The following is a 12,403-nucleotide window of genomic DNA, read 5'->3' on the forward strand; positions in this document are numbered from 1 at the left end:
TCATCTTTTCTCCCCATCTCCTCTTCTTTACCGCACAACAGTTTCAGCCTCTTAGCTCAGACTCCCCCTACATCATTGCAATAATTCCTCTGATTCACCTCTTCCCAGGGCTCTACCACCCAGTTCACTTCTGTCCTGTAGCATTGCAAAGAGCCATTAGAGAGTCTGGTGTCTTCGATGAAATGGGAAGTTACTGTTTTCAGTTTGTTCTTGAAAAATAAAAATTATTTCATATCTAACAAACACATAAAATGCACATGCCCCTTCCTTCAGATTCATTTGGGGGTATGTTACATTATGCTACCCCTGCTTTCAAGGACAAATGCAACAGTGCTCAAGTTTAACCCCACTTTCCAAGAATAGTTAGATCACTAGCTTCTAAGTGTCCTAAGAAGACATCAAGAAATTTAAAACCATAGGCTCAACCTAGCTTCCATTAAAATCAATGCCAAAACTCTCATTGACTTCAACAAAAGCAGAATCAGGTCCTTTGACTGTAAACAGTAGATTGAGCCATGACAAGCTCTGTGGAGAGTTGCATCCTCTATATCAGCATGGGAAGATCTTGGGTTTGAACCTAGCTAAATATAGTAGCTCACATTCTTACACTGTATTTCTGTAGAAGCACTAGTAAGTGTGCAGATGATACGTTAACAGACTTGAGCAGACTATTGTTTTTTCTTCTTCCTGACACTTCCTTCACCCATGAGAACTGAGAAAGTCTTAATGACAACTGTAAACACATAGCTTTATTTACTGACAGTGTCCTACAGTGAGAGATTGTTGGAAGGAGAGGTGTGTTTCACACAGTGAAGTCAGGAGAGAATTTTAAACAGGAAAGTAAGTAAAGAAAAATACATGATTACAATAACACCTTATTTACGCAAAGTTCAGTTACCTAAAATCCCATTTATCTTACTTAATTCTATACCCATCAACTGGTTTCAACAAAGGGACTTGGCTGTGCATTATTTTACCTTTCAGTTTCTGACATCAAGGCAAGGCGACCATAGTCCCAGAATCGCTTCCTTATAATGGAAAACGCTAATATTAAAATCTAGAAAATAAAAATAAAAATCATTGATTTCAATTTTGAAACTGAAAATACTTTTCTTAGAAACATAGACTTTATTGTATCGGATTAAGACAGTGGTCCATCAAAGCTGGGACTAACCCGTACTGTGTAAGAGATCCAGTGGCCACAATGCCACAAACCAGTTTGTTTGGGACTACAGAGTCAGCAGGCCTAGAACTCCAGTCCTCCTGCTCTCATAACACAGGCCTGAAGTTTTAGCTAAAGAAAAATTTCTGAACTAGACTTGTATTAATGCTTATGACAGACCAGGAACAGCTCTGACACAATCCAGTGGGAAGCAGTAGCATATACACACATTAATCAGTATGTTACAACTAAATATTACAGAAGAAGCTAAAACTTTCATAATGAACCATTACTATTATTTAACAGTGCCCAAATGTACGATGAATGCTTCACAATGGCAAGTTTTACAGTGATGCAGATAGTTGTGGTGGGAGCAAGACCTTGTGCAGGTAAAGTCTGAAATCTGCTTACATCTCCCTCAGTGTAGATAATAACAATCATTATTATGGCTATAAAAGCCATCACCAAGGCCTTTTTTAAATCCTGCCCTTAAATCAACTCTTTTGTAGCAAGATAAACAATTAGAACCATGCAAGTTAGAAAACAAGCCATAGTTCATAGATTTACAGAGACCTTTTAAAAAAACAACTCTGAGAAGCAATCAGATAAGAGATGGAGTGCTTATTAAAAGAGGTCTGCAAACATCTCTTTGTCACAAACGGAGGAACACAGGAATTGTCAGATGAGTTCAGGTCACTGGACCTTCAAGTCTGGCATCAAGAGGCAAATAAGTGATAGCTGGAGAAAGGCAAAAATGCTCCACAATGTGCCTGGATCTCCGTGCAATGTTGTTCATGGAGAGAGAAGATACCTTCTTGTCCTCTATGGAAAGCAGCCCAAAAGCAAAGGCTCAACGTTTTAAAAGTCAAGTGTCAGTCAACTGTACCCAAACAATGGCCAGCACAGAATTCTACAGGGTGGCTCACAGTCACCTTCCTCTCTAATAAGGATTAGAAGTCCAGGATTAAGTACTTCAGATCCAAACTGGCACCCAGGCACACAGGGTCGGTGCAAGGACGTTTTGCGCCCTAGGTGAAACTTCCACCTTACACCCTCCCATCCCCAAGCCCTGCAGCAGCTCCCTGCCCCCACCCCCGCCCTGAGGCCTACCCCCCTCCACCCTGAGGCACTCCCCCTGCAGCAGCTCCCCACCCCAGCTCACCTCTGCTCCAGCCCCTCCCCGAGCCCTGTGGCAGCTCCCCACCCCCACCCCAAGGCACCTCCCCCTTGGCAGCTCCCCTCCGCCCTGAGGCGCCCCCCCTTGGCAGCTCCCCCCCTGGCCTGGGGAGTCATACAGCAGCTCCCCGCCCCAGCTCACCCCTGCTCCGTCTCCTCCCCGAGTATGCCGTCGCTGCTTCACTTCTCCCGCCTCCCAGATTTGCAGCGCCTAAGCTGATTGGCACTGCAAGCCTGGGAGGCGGGAGAAGCGAAGCAGCAATGACGTGCTCGGAGAGGAGGGGGAGCAAGGGTGGGGTGGGATGGGGGGGGAGTTCCCCTGCGGGCCGCCCTCACTCCTTACTTGCTGTAGGCGGCCCTCCCTGCGCCCCCCTGCCCCAGTTCCCTCCGCCTAAATGTCGGCGGCGACCGGGGCGGCCAAAGATCCAGCCGCCGTGGTTGCTGCCGAAGAAAATGCCGCCCCCCAAATCCTAGCGCCCTAGGCGACCGCCTAGGTCGCCTAATAGGTTGCACTGGCCCTGCAGGCACAGCATTGCACATTGGACCGTGCCTCCATACTGAAAATGAAGATGGCCACTAGCTGTTCCACTGTGTTTTATTTTATTTTATTTTAAACAAGTTAGGGGTGTTCTCTGGTTTCCTACAGAATTGCCAGTACGACCTTCAGATGAGCACAGTTTGGACTACTCTTCAGTACAGTTTCCTAAACACAGTAATTGGATGATTCCTTGATTCTCACTTTACTACTAGGAACCTCAATTACCCAGTCTGTTTCCTGGCTTTCAATTTCTTTTCCTGGTGGTTTAAAACTATGTTTATTTAAAATATTGTAGCCAAATTCATCCCTGGTGTATATCCTTAGCCTTCACTGGAGTTTCATCAGGGATGGATTTGATCCTCTGTGTTCAACACACTTCCTATTAAACTTTCACTGAAAAACTTGTTCCCAAACAATCCCTTATAATGCTGCTTATTTCTTATCAGAGGCTCTTAAATGAAACTCAGCATGCAGTAAGCAAAAGTTATGCTCCTGCTTTGGAGGAGGTGAAAGGACAACGTGTTTTACGTCAGTCCTAAAGAGCTCTTCATTGATGTTTTAATCTACTCTGACACTTTCCAAAGAGGATCTGGAGCTCACCTTCTTGGGTGGGGACAGGCTACTGTTGTGTCTTTTCAAGCGGCAATAATCTTAGCTTAGGAGGGGGGAAGTGCAGCCTGCCACAAAGTGATGCAGGTCAAGCATTAAGAATTGTAGTCACTGACTCCCATCATCCTTGACCAGATTAGCCCAACAGAAATATGGTGAGGACAAAGTAGGTAGCAGCTTTTGGTCAGGGGACAGGGATGCTACGGTGTGGAACTTGTACCCACAAGTTTCTGCCTCAGCCCATTCTCCTCTACTTCCAACAGTCATCATCTGGGAAATATTTATAAATATTAGACATGCCACTACAATTGACAAATGAAAGGAGTTAAAGCCAGTGTGGAGTTATATAAATCACTATTATTTTTAACCCACTTATTTAAATCAGGGTGAGGTTTTAAGACTACATTTGGAAATTTTTGCCATTGCAATTTTAGATTAAAATGCATAATAAATTGAATTGTAACACTGGTTGGTTTGTTTTTAAAATGTTACTGCTGGTAGGGTATCATATTTGAGTTCTACAAAACTGCTATGAACAAAAAACAAAATATTGAAAGATAAGGCCCAGATTTTGCAAATATTTAAGCAGGAACATAATTTTACTCATACGAATTAGTCTCACTGATTTCCAGTGGAATTACTCGTGTGCTTAAGGTTAAGCATGTACATAAGTGTTTATGGCATAAGGGGCTAACATTTTTTTATTTTTATTAAAACTTTTTAGTGGCATAACATTAGGCACTTCAAAACTCCTTCAGTGTTAACAATAAAAAGTTATTTAGACTTCTAATATATTCAAAATGTTATTCTGAAAAATACATTAAAATTTTCAAAAGTACTTTGGCACCTATGGGCGACATTTTCAAAAGCACCTCAGTGACTTACGAGCACAAGTCCCATTGACTTCACATTGCAAACTCTAATGGAGAAGCGCAGCCCAAAGTATTTAAGCTTTCTTGAATAGAGGAAGCTCAATAGATTGGAAGATGGTGCTGGTTAGCAAATAGCCTACATCAGTGGTCTCCAACCTTTTTACACCCAAGATCACTTTTTGAATTTAAGGGCAACCCACCCCTTCCCCGAGGCCCCATCCCTTCCCCAAAGTCCCTCCCCACTCACTCCATCATTCCCCCTCCCCACTGCTTACACTCCTCCACCCTCACTGACTTTCACCCGGCTGGTGTAGGGGGTTAGGATTCGGGAGGGGGTGCAGGCTCTAGGCTGGCGCCAAGGGGTTTGCAGTGTGAGAGTGGGCTCTGGGCTGAGCCTGGAGCAGAGGGTTGGGGTGCAGAAGGGGCGAGGGATGCAAGCTCTGGGAGGGAGTTTGTGTGCAAGAGAGGGCTCCGGGCTGCAGCAAAGTGTTGGGGTGTAGGAGGGGGTATAGGGTGCTGGGGGTTGAAGTGCGGCCTCCTGCCAGGCAGCACTTACCTTGGGTGGCTCCCAGTTGGTGGCACAGCAAGGCTAAAGCAGGCTCCCTGTCTGCCCCCAGCCCCACGCCGCTCCCAGAGGGAGCAACACACCCCTATGGAGGGGGGCGAGGGGACGACACGTGGCTCTGCACACTGCCCCTCTGCGAGCGCCACCCCTGCCGCTCCCATTGGCCACAGCTCCCTGTTCCCAGCCAAAGAGAGCGACAGAGGCGGTGCTTGCAGGCAGGAGCAGCATGCTGAGGGATATCCCGGCTCTAGGGCCACGCTGGCGACTTGCAGGAGTGGCGTCAGGCCAAAGTAGGTAGAGAGCCTGCCTTAGCAGGAGCAACACTGCACCACCAGAGATCATGGTCGACTGGTTGATCCTAGAGGATCTCCTAGTCGATCGTGGTCAACTGGTTGGTGACCACTGGCCTACAGGGCATTGCAATCAACTGTGCGTTTCAATTGTGTGCTGTTCTCATAGTAAGGATGCCAATGAGGCCCTGGGTGTCACTTTTTCAGCACAGATGAGCATTTTAAGTACATTTCTTAACAGAAAAAAAAACTTTAGGTAAAATCTGAAATTCTGCTAACAATTAGGAAACTAGCTAAACATGGACAAAATATCCACTTTAGCAATTTAAAAGCTATAAAATAAGAAGTAAATAAAAGAACTAGCAATCAGTATATAAACTATGATTTAAATTAAATCACATGTAGATGTTCAAGGAAATTTCTTCCCAACTGTATTTTAGGCCTCTTTGAAATTCTAGCACCATGCCTTGTCATCTTGTTCCTCCTTCTTCCAGTCCAGATCGTTCTATATATTTTTTTCTCCACTGCTTTGTACATTCTAATTTGAAGGGTCTAAAATGATAGAATTTCCACCTTCTGCTTCCTTTAGGAGACTATTTCACCATCTAGTATTTCTCACCATTAGGAAGTTTTTCCTCAATACAGTAACAGTATTCAGCATTAGCTTTCATTTTTTGAGAAATTTTCAAATGCCAGCTGACCCTCACATCCCATAAGAATGACAAACAGGGAGGAATGATGTTCTTGTGGCTAAGGCACAGAACCAGTAGCCTACGATGTTATTCCTGATACTACCATTGACTCAGTACATAAACAGTGGCAAGTCCCTTAGCTCCTCTGTGCCTATCCATCAGAATCCCATCACATGGATATGGTGAAGCTTAATTCATTAATACTTGTGAAGTCCTTTGGAGTTCCCAGATGAAAGGTGGTTCAGAAGAGCAAAAAGCAGGACAAATGAAACTTATGAGGCCAGCTTGCAGTTCTGTCTCTCTAGCACCCTCCTAAAATATTTCTGTTCTAAAGATTCTGGGAAACAAATCCCTCTTTCCTAAATCCCCATCAGACAGTGAGAGTATTCTACGCAACACAAGACTGATTCTTGCCTGCATATTTATACCTGCCTCTGGAAATTTCCATTACATGTGTCTGACGAAGTGGGTATTCACCCACGAAAGCTTATGCTCCAATACATCTGTTAGTCTTAAAGGTGCCACAGGACTCTCTGTTGCTTTCTACACAACACTGAGTTTCTGGACAGGCCAGAAGTATTACAGCTGCAAGAGTTAAAAAGAAAGCTTACCAAAAAGCAAGTAACATCAAGCAGCAGGACAGTAGGGATTCCACCAAAAGTTACTCCTTGGAGCACAGTACTGCCCTGTGCAGTGCTGTAGCAGTAAGTCTTATCTGCCTGGTGAGAGCTATTTCTATTCCTGAAATAGACTAGACGGGAATGTCCAACATCCGGAAACAGGAAAGGAATCATCTCGTGTCTCCCTGAAAAAAGAAGTGAGCAGTCACATTAACAGCCTGCCTAATGGGTCAGGAGACCCATATTTGCGAAATGTGCAAACAGAACAAGTGTCCAAATCAGGAACATCCCAGTGCAGAAAGATTCAAAAGTGTCCTCATACAGAATGTCAAATATCAGAGAGGTAGCTTAGTCTGGAGCTGTAAAAGCGGCAAAGAAAAACTGCTGAGCTTCAGTTCATCTGCAAATTTGACACCATCAGCTCAAGATTAAACAAAGACTGTGAATGGCTAGCCAACTACAAAAGCAGTTTCTCCTCTCTTGGTGTTCATACCTCAACTGATAGAAGAGGGCCCCATCCTCCCTGATTGAACTAACCTCGTTATCTCTAGCCTGATTCTTGCCTGCATATTTATACCTGCCTCTGGAAACTTCCACTACATGCATCCAACAAAGTGGGTATTCACCCACGAAAGCTCATGCTCCAATACGTTTGTTAGTCTATAAGCTGCCACAGAAGTCTTTGCGGCTCATACAGAATGAATATTTTACTACCATCCCCAACGACCACTGAGAAAAGATTTTGCAATAACTCCACTGAGCAGCATCTGTTACCAAAATATTCTCTGGTGCAGGATTTCTATCCATGTACTCTAAACATCTAACAAAACATAGGCCTCTTAGAGACTAGGCATCAAAGCTCAAATGCATAAAATACAAGTACAATCTAAGGAAGGTTGCATGAGACCAATGTGTAAATTCTGCTATTCTCCCATCTAGAATATTAAAACTACTAAGTATTTGAGCTTTGATTCCTGGTTCCTGGAGTGACATAAGAAGTTAGCAATTCCAATGATCTATGATGGTTTGAAGGACTTTGTCTCTTGTTGAGGGCTTGTGGACATATGAAATTGTGAATTTTAGACTTATCAAATGTAAAGGCCGGAACTTAATAAAACTGACTATAAATTCCAAAAAAAGCCACAAAACAAACCTACAACAGACATGTTGTGAGGTTTAATCAGTGTTTTTAAAGAAGTCAGAGATTGCTGGCTGACAGGGTAAAGTGTTAGATATGCGATATCTAACAAGAAAGAACTGTGCATGTTTCCGAGTTCTCTACTTTTGTAGAATTATTAAACTGCTCAGTTAACTAAGCAACATCTGGAAAATGGCAAAATTATTCCAATCATACAAAGGTGTTTTTACAAGTGGAAGAAACTGCTCACTTACTTCTGGGTTTGCTGTTTTTAAAGTTTCTTTTCAAATCTTCTAAACTTGATTCCCAGTAGCTCTCAATTACTTGGAATAAAAGATCATCATATGGAAGGTGTCTGTAAATGACAAAGTAATAGGGAGAATACCCCCTAGAGAGCTCAATTTCTTGGGAGCAAAGACTGCAAGTCTCTGAAACTGTGTTGAGGACGGTGACATCCAGTACATCCGATTGCAAGCATATACTTCTCACAAAAGTATTTCCCAGATTTGACAAAAAAACACTGCTCTGGATGCTGAAAGAAACAAACAGAAATTATTCTTTTCCCCCCCTCTTCCTTTTCTTTGTTTAGTGCTGGTGAAAGGTCCTGGGTTAACAATCTTGGAGAAGACTTCAGTGTTCTCTATAGAGCAAATACAGCAGGAGCAGAGGCAATGCAAGCTTCCTGCCCTGTCTTAGCTATATGCTTCACCCCTGGCCTAAAGGGAACATTCTTTGGGATGTTACCCATTAGGCTGATTTTTTTTAAATGTGCAACTGTGTCCACTAGAGGTCCTCGATGGGGACTTCCAAATTCATTGCATATAGTCCCTTTCATAACCTTCAACTTGTAATGATATTTAGGTCACTACAAACTGGTCTGAATTTATACTGGTGGCCAAAAGGTGAAAGGCTCTATAGCACATTATCAACACAGAGCCTCCCAGTACCCCCTTACAACTTCAAACATCAGTACTATCGCCTGACCCATGAGCTACAGACAGTCTGCAAGATACTGTCATGCAGACAGTAAAATGTACAGCATTTCAGAACAAGTGACTTTTAGGCCCTATTTCTAGTAATTCTCTATTGAAGTTCGTAGGCCTTCAGTCCATCACAGTGCAGTGATATCTTCAACAGAGAGAGACGTGATTACCTCTGTTACAGATCATCAAATACATAAATGTTGTCTTGAGTAGCCTTAAAAATTCAAGTCAGAGTGTAACATTGTCATGGCATAGGAAACAGGTTGGATTGATTTAAGTGATCAAAGTGATTTACATCACTAATTTTAATCATGATTTAAATTAGCAAACCAGAAACCTTAAATCATAAGTTTTAACAGTTTTGCATTTGTAGTGTTTAGTTATTTTTCTAAAGAAAGGCTGATTTTAATTGGTTGGTAACCATTAAATCATGTTGTTTTGTAACTAAATATAGCCTTTACTCCACATTACATACCACTTTTTAACTAACCAGGAAGATACATTATATCTATACACATTTATTTAAGCAGCTATATAGCTTAATGCATTTATTCAGGTTTTTACTTTGTACATTATTTTACATTTTAAATTATGTTAAAAAATTGTAAGGTAGCCATCTAGCTGGTCTCATCACAGGAAACGTGAGTTTTCTGCCATGAGACTGTCCATGCTCCTAAAAATTGGGATTTGCTGCTAGACGGAAGGAAATTAGGGCATTTTTTAAATGTATTTGGGGAATGAGTGCTACGGCAACTGTGAAGACTACCTGTTTAAATTAAAATACGATACTAGGTCTCGTCACAGATGGCAACCACACTGGAAAACTTGCCTGTTTAGACAAACAGTAGCTAGCAAGAAGACCAATGGAGATGGCAAATATAATGGCATCACCCACAGGGATTCCATTGGGGTACAGCTGCACCATATTTTCACTGGGAATCGCTGCTGGGTCTGCTGATCTGTCAGACCCTGAGTCCACTGGGTTCTAGAGAGAGAGGGCTGGCGGCAGCAGTGGCTCTGAAGTACTTCCCTGGAGAGGGGCAGGGTTTTTGCACCTTTAGCTAGCTTCTCCAGTCCTGCCTGCCTCCTTTTTGCCCAGGCAAGGCAATCCCGTCAGGAATGGGCTACTGAGATGGTGCCTGCACCTTGCTCAGCAAAATCAGCCTCTCCTTTCCTACCCCAGGAAGCAGGGGCTGAGACAACCCCACACAACCTGCACAGTGAGGGAGAAACTGCCCTCCGACCATGGAGCTGGGTGAGCTCCAAAGGAGACACTCTCTAAGGGGCAGGGAGCAGGAGACACAGACCTTTATTTTTGCCTCTGGCTTTCTCGGCCTTGCTCTCTGCCTGAAGCCTGTCGGGGCACCAGCTACTCCAACATCTCAGCAGGGAAAGCGAAGCCGAGTGGACAATCTCCTCAAAAGGCAAACACAACCCCAGTCGTGGCTGGGGATTTGATGGACAGTTCCCGATCCGAATGGCTCACCAGCAGTTAGAAACAGAAGGCTGGAGGCTTCGCTGAAAAGCTGGAGCAGGGAGGGCTGGAGAGGCCTCCTGCCAACCTCTGTGGAGACAGAAAACTGGAGGGAACTGCAAGGGGCGGGGCATTCCCTTGCAGCTGGTGACTGGCAGGACTGGCTCTGCCCCAAGCTGCAAGCAGGCCTAAGCACTTAAGCCCCAGTGAATTGTGGGAGAACCTGTCTGTCCCTTCTGTGCACAGGGTGTATTGTGGGGAGGCACTGGGGAACTACTAACACTCACGGGGAGCTAGCCTGGTTCCACACTACAGAATGGTCATGTTAGCAGCTGACAAACTGCACTAACTTGAACATTAGCCTGTGCCCTCTGCTAGGCCAGGCAACTTGAGTCAAAAGCACCGCTATATTCAAGGTAAAGGTTTTTGTGCGGCTGGGCCTTGAGCTGGGGCCAATGCAACTCCAATCAACTTTGCAATGAAGACAAGCTCACTGAGACTATCTCCTGCAAAGGGCAGTAGGGAGCCAGTCAAGTCCAATATGCTGTGTTTTTACAAGGAGAGCCCAAGTTTTCTGCCATGAGGAGTGGCTGCATAAGCAACCAAAAGTATGTATATTTGCATACATTTCTCTCTGTATCAAAAAAAATAAAAACACATTGCTAATATTTCCTTATGCTTTTGCCTGCCCTAGAGAGACAAAGTGGCTGAGGTAATATTGGACCAACTTCTGTGGGTGAGAGACACAGCACTGACCTGAAGAAGAGCTTGGTGTGGCTTGAACGTTTGTCTCTCTCACCAAGAGAAGTTAGCCCAATAAAAGATATTACCTTACTCACCTAGTGTCTCTAACATCCTGTGACTAATACAGCTACCTTCATCTGCCTTGGCAGATGACCCGGAGCTGGTTGTTGGTGGAATTCAGCAGCAATGGAAAAAAGCAAACTCCCTAGTCCATGCCCAGAAGCAGCAGAGGAAGAATAGTAAATTTGGTATCAGCCCAGCTAGAAGTATTTGTTTTCCAGGGGCCTTATCTCCCATATGGGTAATAGGAATATACTCAACAGACTGACTTCTACAAAAATGGCTTATTGTACATACACTACTTGAGAGCCACAGAATTTCACAAGAAAAGCTTGTTAAAATGGTGTGCACGCACACATTGTACACTGATAATACTGAAGAGCCATACAACAGCTTCTCTGAAGTGCTGTATGTTGACCAGTTGATCTACACAACACTCCCAGGAGGTAGGGAAGTATTACTTTCCCCATTTTACAGATAGGTGAAAGGTCTTGCTCAAGATCACAAAGCAGGTCCAGGCAGAGCCAGATTAGTGCTCAGGGATTCCTAGCCCTAACCCCATACTCTGTCCACTAGCCCCTTTGCTCCAGATCTGCACAATACAGTGGAGAGAGGGCCACCGTCCCCCACCGGCTCCCCCTGGGCCGGGAAGAGGGTCCAAGCAAGGCATGGTGGGCTCTCGGCACACGTACTGGGCGACTGGGGAGCGGCTGGCCCTGGGTCTCAAGCAGGAACTGCAGAAAAACTCTTCTGGCTTTGATCAGCCACCGCCACCACGCGCCAGCCTGCACAGACACCGCATCGCAGCCAGGTCCGCGGGGGGTTAGGGGCCCGGAGGGCGCTCAGTGGGTCTCCCGCCCGTAAGTTAAGGGGGCGCCTCCCGCGGCTCTCAAGGCCGGAAGCCGCCCCTCCCCGGGACGGGACCGCCCCCTACCTGGAACTGGGCTCCAGCTAGCAGCTCCCAGCACAGGACGTGGCAGCCCCATTACCTGCAGCGGCGTCTGGCCGCTGCCTCCGGCCTCTCCGGCGAGTTCCTCCTGCCCAAGGCGGGGGCAGCGTCCGGAGCCCAAAAGTAACAAAGTCAAAGCAACAAGTACCGGGAGCCGCGCATGCGCCCCGCCCACAACAGCGGCTCCGCGCCCGGGCCGAGCCCGGCCATTGCCCGCCCGTGTGTCGGAGCCGGCTGTGCCTGCCGGCCCCGCTTGGAGCCCTTCTGAGCTCAACCGCCCCCCCCACATCTGAGCGCTCCCCAGGCCGCGCTGTTCGCTTGGAGCCTCTCTGCCCTCCCCGTCCCCACGGTCCGCCTGCTGCTCGCTCCCCCTGCGCCCCCCAGTCTGTGCTGCGCGCTCACTGTCCTGCCTGTTCCCCTTCCCCCTCCGTCTGTGGCCCCCTGCCACTCCTGTGTCGTCCCCTTGTGAAGAAGGACTCCCTCTCCCCTCATGCATTTCTTGTTACTTCTTGTTTTCACAACGCTGAAATG

The 12,403-nt window shown here is 45.7% G+C and overlaps 1 protein-coding gene across 1 annotated transcript in view; it reads right to left on the minus strand.

The window, feature by feature from the left end:
• Positions 1 to 12,086, minus strand: part of TMEM63A (transmembrane protein 63A) — a 43,931-nt gene extending 31,845 nt beyond the window's left edge. The window contains exons 1-5 of the mRNA XM_050948515.1: positions 11,913 to 12,086; positions 9,953 to 10,209; positions 7,916 to 8,194; positions 6,516 to 6,709; positions 978 to 1,057 (exon numbers count right to left, since the gene is read on the minus strand). Coding sequence (XP_050804472.1) covers positions 978 to 1,057; positions 6,516 to 6,698 — 263 coding nt within the window. The 5' untranslated portion in view covers positions 6,699 to 6,709; positions 7,916 to 8,194; positions 9,953 to 10,209; positions 11,913 to 12,086. The remainder of the gene's footprint in view (positions 1 to 977; positions 1,058 to 6,515; positions 6,710 to 7,915; positions 8,195 to 9,952; positions 10,210 to 11,912) is intronic.
• Positions 12,087 to 12,403: the final 317 nt, after the last annotated feature.

This window comes from Gopherus flavomarginatus, chromosome 4, assembly GCF_025201925.1.
Source record: "Gopherus flavomarginatus isolate rGopFla2 chromosome 4, rGopFla2.mat.asm, whole genome shotgun sequence".
Taxonomy (NCBI): Eukaryota; Metazoa; Chordata; order Testudines; family Testudinidae; genus Gopherus; species Gopherus flavomarginatus.